Here is a 12,801-nt window from a genome sequence, read left to right on the forward strand (position 1 = left end):
GGGGTTGTGAGTGTCACTGCTGAGAGATACGAGTCTGAAGAAGAAGAAGAAAGGTTACGTTTAAGTGAGGCGTGTGTGTGAGGAAGAGGAAGCGACGATTTCCATTGGTGACTTTGGTGTCGACGAAGCGATCGCACCGGACTGAAGAACAGAAGGAGAGAAAGGCGTGCGATCTTCACGGGGACGGTGGCCGTCCCGTCACGCCGGTCACCCGTGCCACGATCGTTCGGTCGCGTCTCGTTTCCGGACATGGAGCTGAGGGGAGGTCAGGCAAGGAAGAACCCGCTCGTTTTTTTTCCCCCCCTAAACCCCTAACCTTCTTGCCAAACCCCGTCATCCCAACTCCGCTCTCCCTTTCCCCGTCCGTCTCGGGGTTTCTTTGCGCTCTTCCTCGTCTCTGTCATCATCATCAACGTCATCACTCGTAATGCCCGGAATTTCTCTCTCAACCTTCGTCCAGTCCTCCTCTCGGTCGATCTTCAATCCTCGGCTCTAAAATCATTCCTCGATCAGCTCTGTTCAAATTTGTCTTTCGTTCCTGTTTTCGATCCCGTCCTCGTCCGTCGCTCCCGTTTCGATCCTTCCTTCGCTCGCGCCTCCACTTCCGGTCTCGGTCGTCTGGCTCTGCCCGCACCGACCATGTCCTTCCCCCGACCCACGCTTCGTCTCTCCGAGAAGTTTGTGCTCCTGCTCATCGTCAGCGCCTTCGTCACCTTGTGCTTCGGCGCGATCTTCTTCCTGCCGGACTCTCGGCAGGGTTTGCATGCTCGTGGCTCCACACCGCCATCCTCAGCGGCTCCAGCCCGCCAGGAGGTTCCCGAAGAGCCGCCGAACAAGGTGCAAAGCTCGGGAAAAGCATCGCCGGGTGACCGGGATGTGGCCATCCAGCGCCTGCAGGACGAGCACGAACGGGTCCTGGACGAAGCCAAGAAGATACTGCAAAAGACCAAGGAGGGAATTCTGAACGACATTTTGACTGCGAAGAGCAAGGTCGTGGAGAAGAACAACCGCGATGTTGATGTGAAGCCTCAGCTCCCCAAGGTTCCTCTGCCGAAGATCATCGGGGCGACTGGAGGAGAACCGCAGGACGCGGCGACTCGGGAGCGCAGGGCGAAAGTCAAACAGGTGAGTCTGACATTCTGCACTGCACCAAGGACTGGATCCTAGACGAGAGGAGCAAGAGGAAGGTGCACCTTTACACCAGCGGGTTGAGACAGGTGATCTTACCTAAAAAAATAATAATAAAAAATAAAGGGAGAGGGGTTTGGGGGGAGGAAACGTCATGAATGGAGTTAACAGGTAAGTTAGAAAATAGCATTATGAAGACTAGTGGGGTCACCCGTGGGCATGGAGGTGTATCGTTGCGATCGGTGCAGCCGTTTTTGCGGTACCCGGGACAATAACGTCAGGCGGGAGTCCAAACCTGAAAATGCTGGAGACCAAAGCTGAAATTGGAAAAACAATATGGCCTATTTTACTCCAGGGGGTCCCAGGATTACCCACCCAAAATTTCGTTGCTATCGTTTCAGCCGTTTTTGCTGTACCTGGGAACGGACAGACGGACGGACGGACATTTGGTGAATAGTAAGATGATGGTGTGGGGAAAAGGATGAAGGTAATGAGATGAGGGATTTTATTGGGATCTGTGGGAGAGGGAATAAGACAGGTAGGGATGTAAGAGAGGAAATGAGGCATAGTTGGTCTTCAAATTGGTCTTTGGATGAAGTGAACATCTACTAAGTGTCACCTCGTCTGTCATAAATCATAAGCCACAATCCCCAAACAGGTGAGCTTAGGTTTATAATAATAAACAATAGGTTTGGGTATGATATAAAATGACATAGTTTCATAATTAATGAGCACTTGGCTGTGCCACGTCAAGTCCACACACGACTCGACAGCCTCGACTTGCTCTCGCAGAACAAATGGAGAAGTTCTAAGTATATTTTGGATCCAGTTGCCCTTCGTAACGTGTTTCCGATGGATGATGATTTAGAATAGCTACACCGTATCCCTGCGTATTGTAAGAGGCGACTAAGGGTTGGCATCAGGAAGGGCATCCGGCCATAAAAACATTGCCTCAAACAGGGAACCATGATTGTCATGGAGCCCGCAAGGCTAGCCCCCGCTCTAGAGGGAAAAAATGGCCTTAAAATGATCATTCATTCATTCATTCATTCATTCAACAGCACTCGGAGAGCATACCTCCACCTGGTTGGCCATATCACTCAATGGTGAAGAATCACTTTTAAAAATTCTACTAGCTGGATCCAGATCTGCATCTTCACCAAAATTGAATCTATGCTACCTTGTCAAACACACAACCTGTCTGTCCAACATGTTTCGTCCAAATCCATCCATAACTTTTTGAGATATCCTGCTTTGTATCGTTTTTGGCCCTATCTCCCGATGGTGAAGAATTACTTAAAAAATCAAATAATTCTCATATCCGAATCCATATTCAGATCTTCACCAAAATCTAAGCGAATCTTCCTTGTCAGACACCCAATCGGTCCACCAAGTTTCGTCCAAATCCATCCATAACTTGTTGAGATATTCTGCTATGTATCGTTTTTGGCCCTATCTCCCAATGGTGAAGAATCACTTTAAAAATTCTAGTAACCGGATCCGAATCCGGATCTTCACCAAAATCTAATAATTTCGTCCTTGTCACATATGCTACATCTCTGCCAACTTTCATCTGAATCCGTCCACAACTTTTTGAGATATTTTGTTCACAAACGGACGGACAAACAGACAAACAAACGGACAGACAGGGGTGAAAACATAACCTCCATCCACCTTTGGTGGCGGAGGTAATGATGATGTTTGTATACATTCTCATTGTCATTCTCTTCATCTTGTCCCCAATCAGATGATGCAGCATGCTTGGAGCAGCTACCGGTCTTTTGCATGGGGGGCTAATGAGCTGAAACCAGTCTCCAAGAAGAGCCACAGCACCAATATATTTGGTATGGGGTGTGGAGTGAGGGACAGGGCGTGTGTGTGTGCATGCTTGGATGGAATGACTGTGTGGGAGGTGAGAATCTGTGCTGACAGGTACATAGCTTCACCAACAACTCAGTTGTTTACAAGTGTGCCTTTAAATAAATGGATTACATTTCATGAATGTTTGTTGTTATCACCTAAGATAATATAGTCTTTCCTTTCCTCCATAAATAACCTGGTCATTTAAAATGGCCCTTTTGTGCACATATTGTACCATATTTTAATACCACAGTGCCTCAATTTTCTTCTCCATTCCACCACTGTCCTTGCATGTATGATCCTCCAATATCACTTGTGATCTATATTTATATATTTATTCAGTATTATTCTGACTGCAACCTTCAACAATATGAGAAACCCCCCACCCCGCTTCCCACGCCTCCTCCCCCCCACCCCCCCCCCCAAGTCCTCTCCCTCCCAAAGATCTCCCTGCTCTCAAATGTTGTGCTTGTGTGCTTCCCCCTCTCTCCCAATCTTGTCTCCCGCTCCCTTTATTTCGTCTTATGTTCAGTTTTTATTTTTATTTTTATTAACCCTCTCCAGGTATGACTACGGCTCCTTTTGTGCCAAAGATGTCATCCTTTAAAAAAAATTCCTGCGTAAATGACATCCGCAGATGCAAAGAATAGACGTGTTATCGCCTGCAACCTGAACACATTCAAAATTCCAGCCTAAATTGGCTCCTGTTGGATGTCAGGCTTGGCCATCCGGCTCGTGATGACACTTGGGCCAAAACCTTCCTTTCAGCTGACCCCAAAACAAGGTGGGTTTAATTGTAGCTGTTAAAGTAGCATTCGTGGGAAGTACAGCCCCTTGGGGAAGAAGAGTGGCGAAACGCTCCTCTTTTAGGTCCTATCGCATTAAGCACATATAGGTTCAGTTAAATAAAATATAATTCCCTCTTGTAACTGTAATTGGCGATCGCCATACAGACACTAAGTGAACCTACATGTCTGTGTAGGCAAATCAACTCCAGAGCAAAATGCCTCAAAAGTATCTCTCCATGCACATTGGTGGAAAATTCCACATTTCCTATAAAATTGTTGTCCAAAAATTAATGAATATCACATTGCATGGTGATATTATCACAAAATATATCATCAAAATCACAAATATGCAACTGAGGAGATATTTAAAGGTGTAAAAGCACAGCTCGTACATTTTGACCACAGAGTGGCCTACACTTGAGGACAGTCGCAGTTAAAGTTACAATTTTACAAATTCTACACATTTTGAGCGTGCAGTCTTCCACCAATGGCAAGTTTTATTTGGCATACTCGTAATCTGTCATCATATTAGTAGTTCTCCAAATATTACAATTTCTTAAAATTGTAATTGGTCCATCTTTACCAATGCAGCTATCAATGCTCACGGGGGTGTAGAACAGCAGGAAGAAATTGGTCAACTGGCAGAATTGGAAAACGAGGATAACGGCAAACAGATGCACCAAAGTCAAGGAGATGGGTTGCAGGAAAAGGATGGTGGACAGGGTCTCAGTGGGTGTAGTAAACATCAGTAGTAGAAATGGGAAACCTTGAGTCATGTTATTTTTTTATTTTTTTAAAGTTTATATGGTTCAATGGAGGAGCTGTTCCATGCCGAGGGACGTTAGACTCTGCTGGACTTGGCTCGTGATGAACACAACCGGTGACCTTTAGTGAAGAGAGGTGACATACCTTTCCAGTACATTCTGGGTTCCGGCGATGCCATCTTCTGATGTGTCTTTGCTCTCTGCAGTCAGTGGGATAATTGAGGAGAAATCCACTTCTCTCAAGCCTCCCCACCACTTCCCCCATGGCTTGCCCATGGGGTTTGTCCGGGCTCTATCCTCTAAGTCTAAATGCTGAGCGTCAAACTAGAAATGAGCATCTATATAAAAAAAAATTGTCTTTGGTGTGGCTCGGCCAAGGTCAGAATCAAACTGGTGACGTTCCAGACTGAGAGGACGATCTAGCCACAATGGCACACAGGGTCTGATTATGGTGACCATTTTAAAAACTCTGTTCTCATTATCCTTTCAGGTTTAAGACGAGATTTAAATACACTATTAAAATTGGCACAGTCATGAGCATGACTATTGCAGTGCAGTGATCTTACAGCTGACTAGTTTGTACAACTTTATATTCATCCAGAAGAAATGCCTCCCAGAAGCTCGACCAACACCAGCCTCGGGGTGTTGACTTGTCTTTTTCCAGACCTGTTCGCTAACTCTTTCTGTGGTTTTTTTTTTTGCCCCACCTGTAGGTATTTAAAGTACCTTCAGAAAGTATTCACACCCTTTGACTTTTTCACATTTTGTTGTGTTACAGCCTGAATTGTTGGTTGTTTAAATTTTAATTTTTTTGTGACCGATCCACACAAAATAGCCTAGGACAGTGAAAATATGCTTTTAGAATTGTTTACAAATTTATTGAAAATGAAATACAGAAATATCTAATGGCTAGTATTCAGCCCCCAGGGCATATACTTCGTAGAAACGGCTTTGGCAGCAGTTACAGCCTTGAGTCTTCTTGGGTATGTCTGCATTTGATTTGCACATCTGGATTTGGGAAGTTTCTCCAATTCTTCCTTTCAGATTTGCTCAAGCTCTGTCAAGTTGGATGGGGAGCTTCGGTGAACAGCAACCTTCAAGTCTTTCCACAGATTCTCAATGGGATTCTAGTCTAGGCTTTCTGAAGTCCTGCCACTTGAGGACCTCCACGTTCTTGTTCTGAAGCCATTTTCGTGTTTCTTTAGCTGTATGTTTGGGGTCATTGTCCTGTTGAAACGTAAATCTTCACCGCAGTCTAAGGTCTTTTGCACTCTGAAGCAGCTTCTCCTCAAGGTTTCCCTGTATTTGGCTACATTCATTGTTTAATCTATACTTACAAAACTCCCAGTCCCTGCCGCTGAAAAGCATACCCATGGCATGATGCTGCCACCACCATGCTTCATGGTAAGGATGGTGTTAGACGGGTGATCTGTGCTCGGTTTCAGCTCGGTGTGCATTCAGGCCAAAGAGTTAAATTTTCATCTCATCAGACCACAGAATCTTTTGCCTCATGCTCTGAGTCTTACACGTGCCTTCTTGCAAACTCCAGGCATGCTGTCATGTGACTTTTTTCAGGAGTGACTTCCATCTGGCCACTCTCCCATAAAGTCTAGATTTGTGAAGTGCTGCAAAGACTGTTGTATTTCTGGCAGGTTCTGTAGTTCTGTCAGAGTGGTCAATGGGTTTTTTGTCACCTCCCTTACCAAGGTCTTCTTGCCCGGGTGCTCAGGTTGGTCGGACGGCCAGCTCGAGAAAGAGTCTGGTTAGTTCCACATTCTTTCCATTTCTTAATGATGGAGCTCTGGGGAACTTTTAACACTTTTGTTTTTGAAATTTTGAAAACGACACTTGTTCAACAACAAAAAATTGTTTTATACCCTTCCCCAGATCTATGCCTCCACCATTCTATCTCGGGGTTCTAATGATAGTTCCTTGGACTTCACTGTTGAGTTTCTGCTCTGACATGCACTGTCAACTGTGGGACCTTATATAGAAAGGTGTGTTGCTTTCTAAATTGTCCAATCAATTGAATTGGCCACAAGTGAACTCCAATCGAGTTGTAGAGACATCTCAAGGATGATCAAAGGAAAATGGATGCACCTGAGCTCAATTTGGAGTGTCATAGCAGAGGGGTTGAATACTTATTTACTCGACATTTCAGCTTTTCATTTTTTATTATTATGTAAAATTTTCGACAAAAGGATTCCATTTTGTCATTATGCAGTACTACATGTAGATCAGTGATGAAAAATCTAAATTTAATCTTTTTTTTATATTCAGGCTGTAACATACCAAAATTTGAAGAAGACAAAGGGTATGAATACTTTCTGAAGGCACTGTAGGTTTGTCTGGAACTGAACCTATATTTCCTATGAGATGAAATTAAATTAAGCTTGTGAAATGCAAGTTTGTTAGGTTGACAGGAACCTAAACTTACACTGCTGTAGTGCATTGTTTTTATTATTTTATTTTTATTACGTATTTCATTTTTATTACGTAATCCATTATTTACGCACTACAGCAAGTACAAACGTCTGATTGATTGCAATATGTGTACCACAAATTCAATTTACGCAGCCTTCATTAACATCTAGATTTGTGCTTATTTTGAGCTCTTGAAATAATACTGGCAAGGTGGCGAAGACCTGCTATTTGAAGATTAAGAAGAAGGATCACCCTTCCATTCACATTTTAATGCCAAGGCAGTTTTTTTCCTTGGTTAGGGGGAGCAATCCGAGATAGGTCGCCATTCTGACGCAAGCTACTCCAATGGCTTGTTCTTCCCAATAAGATGGTTCTCATTTTGCTGACCATGGAAGGATGACAGGCTGAGTCAACCCACCTGGTGTTATTTTAATGGCATGACAGGGGCCCACACTCAGGGCCCTAATTTCCTAAGCCAGCCACCTTAACTGTTAAACCAACACCAGGTTAGTGTTATTTGGGCAAATCAGTAAATACATGCCAAAAATCAGAAGCTAGGTGCAGGTACTGATTTCCTTGATAATACACTGCCAAACACAGAGTTCATGGGTGGGGAACAAACCTTGTCTGATGCACTGTGAAATTGAGCCTTCAGAAGCTGGGTGGGTGATCATTATTATTATTATTGATTACTACTGTATTAATATTTCTGTTATTATTACTATTTGCTTCATTAGTTGCACAATACGCAACTACACACACCCCTGGTCACACAACTTTCAGATCATGAGCTTCAAAAGTTGTACATTGTGTTCTCTCAATATTATCTCACTGAGGTTCCGATGTTAACTTTGGCCAAACTGAAAGCCACTCCTCAAGGGCAGTTCATTATTTGGCCCTGTTGATGTGATGCAACGCTCGCGTGATCCCTCATTGGACTTTGCCCGTGTCCAATGTCCTTTGTATCCCGCAGACAGGATTATTCACAATTGGAGCAGTGATTGTCCATTATTCTCTTCATATTTTGGATATCTGTGATTCATAGGACAAGTTGAGTCAGCTGAAAACCGAATGACTTAAGGTCAGCGTATGCCACAGAGCACTTGTAAAAATGAAATATGACGGATTTTGTGTTTTTCCTACTCTGATGGAGAAGAGATTCAATGATGAGTAACCATTTTAGACTTTGACAAGTGTACAGCATGCATGGTGGGTTCTTTCGTTACACAATCTACCTTTTTGAGGTTTTGTTGATAAACTGTATACTTTTATTTGATGAATGAGGCTTAAATTGCACAGGGTCTTTTTTTTTTTTTTCCCCCTTGCTTTCTACCTTATTTATTAATTTATTTATTTCTATTAGAAATCTGAATGGTTAACTGTTCTTTATGCCACTGACTCCAAATTAGATACCTTGAGCAATTTCTCATCTCATAAATCAATTTTAAGTTGAAACCAAAAAGAAACGACGTTTTAGCCGATTGGTGGGGATAGGGGTGGAGCTTGGCTTACCCGTACTTCCACATCACAATCGAAGGTGAATTATTTGTTGGGAATTAAACCGATTACAACAACAACAACAACATGCATTTTAAGGCCATGTTCCCTGCTAGAGCGGGGGTTAGCCTTGCGGTCCCCAATCCCCATGACAATCTTCTCCATTTTGCCCTATTTTCTGCATCTCTCCTTGTTAACCCCCTTGCCCGCATTTCTTCTTCCACCATCTTTAGCCAAGTCTTTCTCGGTCTTCCCCGTCCTCTACTTCCTTCTACATTAACTTCCATCACTATTCTCAACCAGTCACTTTCATCCTTCCTCAATACATGACCAAACCATCTCAACCTGTTCCTCTTCACAGCATCAATCACAGGCAATATTCCCATCATCTTTCGCAATTCATCATTTGTCTTCCTCTCTCTCAACGATACTCCGCACATCCATCGAACCATTCGCATTTCCACCCTTTCCAGCCTTCGTTGCTGCTCTACACTTCTTATTAAACCGATTGCATTTAATTATATATTTCCAGTATGTAGAAGAAAAATCGATATGCAAAGGTTCAATATAGAATCGATATAAAATCAATATACACGGTCATCAAATCTATGTCAAAACAAAAAGTAATGCCCATCTGGCTGATGCTGCATTGGATAAGCGGAGCTTGGCTTACTTACACCTTGACCCTTCCGTGTCGTGCTTGAAGGTGAATTATACAGTCGTGGCCAAAAATATTGGCACTCTTGCACATTTTTCAAATAACTCACAATTTTCTCTAAAAATAAGTTGAAATTGACAAAAGTATTTGGTCTCCACAATTCTTTATTTCGCTGTTAATATTACAGAACCTTTGTTTTTGATTCAGAACTTAATATATCCTTTTAAATCAGAAAATAAATGACATTGTCAAAATTATTGACACCCGAGACTTAATATTTGATAGCACAGCCTTTGGCAAAATAACTGCAGTCAAGTGCTTCCTATAGCCATGAATGAACTTCCGACACTTCTCTACTGGCAGTTTGGCCCACTCTTCTTATGCAAACAGCTCCAGTTCTCCCAGATTTGAATGGTTCCTTCACCCAACTGCTGTTTTCAGATCTCCCTACAGGTGTTCAATGCGATTCAGGTCTGGACTCATTGCTGGCCACTTCAGAACAATCCAGCATTTTGTCTTGAACTATTCCTGGGTGCTTTTTGAAGTGTGTTTGGGGTCATTGTCCTGCTGCAAGACCTATGACCTTCGATGGAGACCCAGCTTTCTGACACTGGGTTGAACATTGCACTCCAAAATGCCTTGATAATCTCCTGATTTAATGATGTCATTTAGCCTGGTGTTGGCTAAGCGGTTAGGGTGCCGGCTTGGGATCCTAGGATCCTGGGTTCGAATCCCGGTCGATCGCTGAATTAACGCCAGGGGCGTTGACTCAGCCTGCCATCCTTCCGAGGTCAGCAAATTGAGTACTAGCTTGCTGGGATGAATGATCCTGGTGTGTACCCCGGCTTAGAATAGGTACACCGTATCCCTGCGCATCGAAGAGCGTGACCAAGGGTTGGCGTCAGGAAGGGCATCCGGCCATAAAAACATTGCCTCAAACAGGGAACCATGATTGTAATGGGGCCCGCAAGGCTAACCCCCGCTCTAGCGTGGAAAATGGCCTTAAAACGTCATTCATTCATGCGCACATTCAAGGCACCCAGTACCAGAGGCAGCACAGCAACCCCAAAACATCACTGAACCTCCTCCATGTTTGACTGCCGGGAAGGTGTTCTTTTCTTTGAAGGCTTCATTTTGTTTTCTGTAAACATCGAGATGATGCGCTTTACCAAAAAGCTCTAATTTGGTCTCATCTGTCCACAGGACATTCTCCCAGAAGGATTTTGGCTTGTTCAGGTGTGTTTTGGAAAACTCCAGTCTCTCTCTCAGCAGTGGGGTCCTCCTGGTCCTGGGTCTCCTACCATAGAAGTTCCTTTCATTTAGTTGGCGACGGATAGTGCGAGTTGAAACTGTCGTACCTTGTGTGTGAAGGTCAGTTTGAATCTGTTTTGCAGTTGATCGAGGTGCTTTCTCCACCATTCGAACAATCCTTTACTGCAATCTTCCATCAAGATTTCTCTTGCGGCCACGTCCAAGGAGGTTGGCTGCAGTGTCATGGGCCTTAAACTTCCTGATAACATTGCGTACAGTGGACACAGGAACATCAATGTATCTGGACATGCACTTGTAGCCTTAAGATTGCCCATGCTTGGCTACAATCTTACGTCTGACCTCCTCAGACAATATTCTCTAGTTTTCTTTCTTTTCTCCATGCTCATTGTGCTACACACAGTGATACAAAACAGGAGAATGACTCCTTTTCTCCATTCAAACTGGTTGAATGAGTGATTTTTGTATTGCAGGCACCTGCAACTCACCACAGGTTAGTTCAATTCCAAAGTGAAGGAGAATAACCTGCTTGAAAGCTAATTATGTCTATCAACTTCTAAAAGGTGCAGATTTCATAAATGTTTCAGCTCTTTTCTTTTTTGCCACTGCAAACCAAAGAAATACATATGTTGATACCAAAGATTTTTTTTAATTTCAACAATTTTCTGGAAGAAATGGTGCATTATTTGAAAAAAGTGCAAGGGTGCCAATATTTTTGGCCACGACTTTAAATAGCTTCTGTATATAGCTATTTAGCTGTATATAGCTTGGTTGTCTTCTATTCTCCACCTGAAACAATCCTGCAATAGAAGAGAAGTTTAATCGGCAGATGTACATCTTCATCCATGCAAACAAAGCACGCTTTGAAGAAACCGAGAGACATCATATTGCTCTTGTAAATGAGACTGAGGAGAAACATGCAAAGAAAGATATGTCATTAGAATAAAGACAGACAATAGACTACTCGACAACATGAGACAGAGAAACCGACCTCAAACAAGGAAATGAGGCCATTTGGCCCAAACTTTGCTGTGGTGCACTCCCGGGTTAATTTTTGCCACAGCTTTAAACATCAATCTTCTTGATGGTTTACTAAAATCTAAATAACCTGATCTTGATTGGGTGACCTAATTTGTTATTTTATATGTACACGTATGTTTTCTTATTCTTTTGCACCATGCTCTACAGAGCATTTATTTTGCACTGCAGCTGCTGAAGCAGATTCTTGTCTAGTGTTACAATCCTGGATGAGTCACTACCTCGACTGAAGGTGGAGGAATTTGTAATTTGTTCAGAGTGCCAGCAAAAAACTCGCCTACTCTTCACTGGGTGTCACAAAGAACACAGTGGGTTCTTTAATGTTCACCAACTCATGCCAGCAAAGGGGACATCCAGTTTACATCCATCTGAGGAACACATTGAATTGCCTTGCTTGGGAAATCCCAGGATGAAAGTTTATAGCTGGGCTGAGATTCAAACCTAGGCTAGACAGCTCAGAGGATGGTATTTTGTACATGTATATATCTACATTGTATATGTGGGCTGACAGAATAGCCGAGTTGTATTTTAATTTTATATCAAAGATGGTTGCCAAAGTGAGCCATAGACCAAGCATCCTCCATGTCAAATCATTATTTAGGAATGCGAACTTCTCACAGAAGGCATATGTCCATAGTTCAGTGGAATAGGTAGTATGCAATGACGTCACGTCGCTCTGTGATACAAAGCTAGTCTGCCATTATGGGAGATTATCAAATATGACAGCAAAGCCACCCTGGCAGACATACAATGAAATAATGACATTTTTCAAGTACTTTGACAACTTACCCTAGCTTGCAAAACACAAATAACTTGAGAAAATGGCTGTCTTTTATGGTATACAGTCACGTGAAAAAGTAAGTACACCCCATGTAAAGTTTTGACTTTTTCAACATATTTCAACATACAGCTATTTGATCTTCATTTCAACAATATTGATAGATAAAGGTGATATCATATAACAAATATCATAAAACATTTACATTTTGTAGTCCATTGGATAATTTAAATAAACATAAATGCAAATTTCGCATGTGGAAAAAGTAAGTACACCCCTACATTTATCACTACTTCCAATACCTAAAATTAGAATCAGGTGCAAATGATTACAACATCGTTAGAGAGGATCTTGGAGGAACCTGTCTCATTTAAACCTCAGACATTTAGTTTGGTTTGCTCTTTGTTGTTGAAGTGTGCGGCGTTGCCATGCCTAGATCAAAAGAGCTCTCTGAGGCCTTCAGAAAGAAGGTTATAGATGCCTACGAGTCTGGGAAGGGATTTAAAAAGATCTCCAAACAATTTGAAATCAATCATTCGACTGTCCGGAAGATCATCTACAAGTGGAGAAGATTCCAAACAACTGCCAACTTGTTCA

The 12,801-nt window shown here is 42.7% G+C and overlaps 1 protein-coding gene across 1 annotated transcript in view; it reads left to right on the plus strand.

Moving 5' to 3' along the window:
* Positions 1 to 496: 496 nt before the first annotated feature.
* Positions 497 to 12,801, plus strand: part of LOC137423517 (mannosyl-oligosaccharide 1,2-alpha-mannosidase IA) — a gene marked incomplete in the record, with an annotated part of 68,180 nt that continues 55,875 nt past the window's right edge. Inside the window, 2 exon segments of the mRNA XM_078774111.1 lie at positions 497 to 1,125; positions 2,876 to 2,972. Of these exon segments, the coding sequence (XP_078630237.1) occupies positions 640 to 1,125; positions 2,876 to 2,972 (583 nt within the window).

Source organism: Myxine glutinosa, chromosome 3 (assembly GCF_964187855.1).
Source record: "Myxine glutinosa chromosome 3, kmMyxGlut1.1, whole genome shotgun sequence".
NCBI classification, from domain to species: domain Eukaryota; kingdom Metazoa; phylum Chordata; class Myxini; order Myxiniformes; family Myxinidae; genus Myxine; species Myxine glutinosa.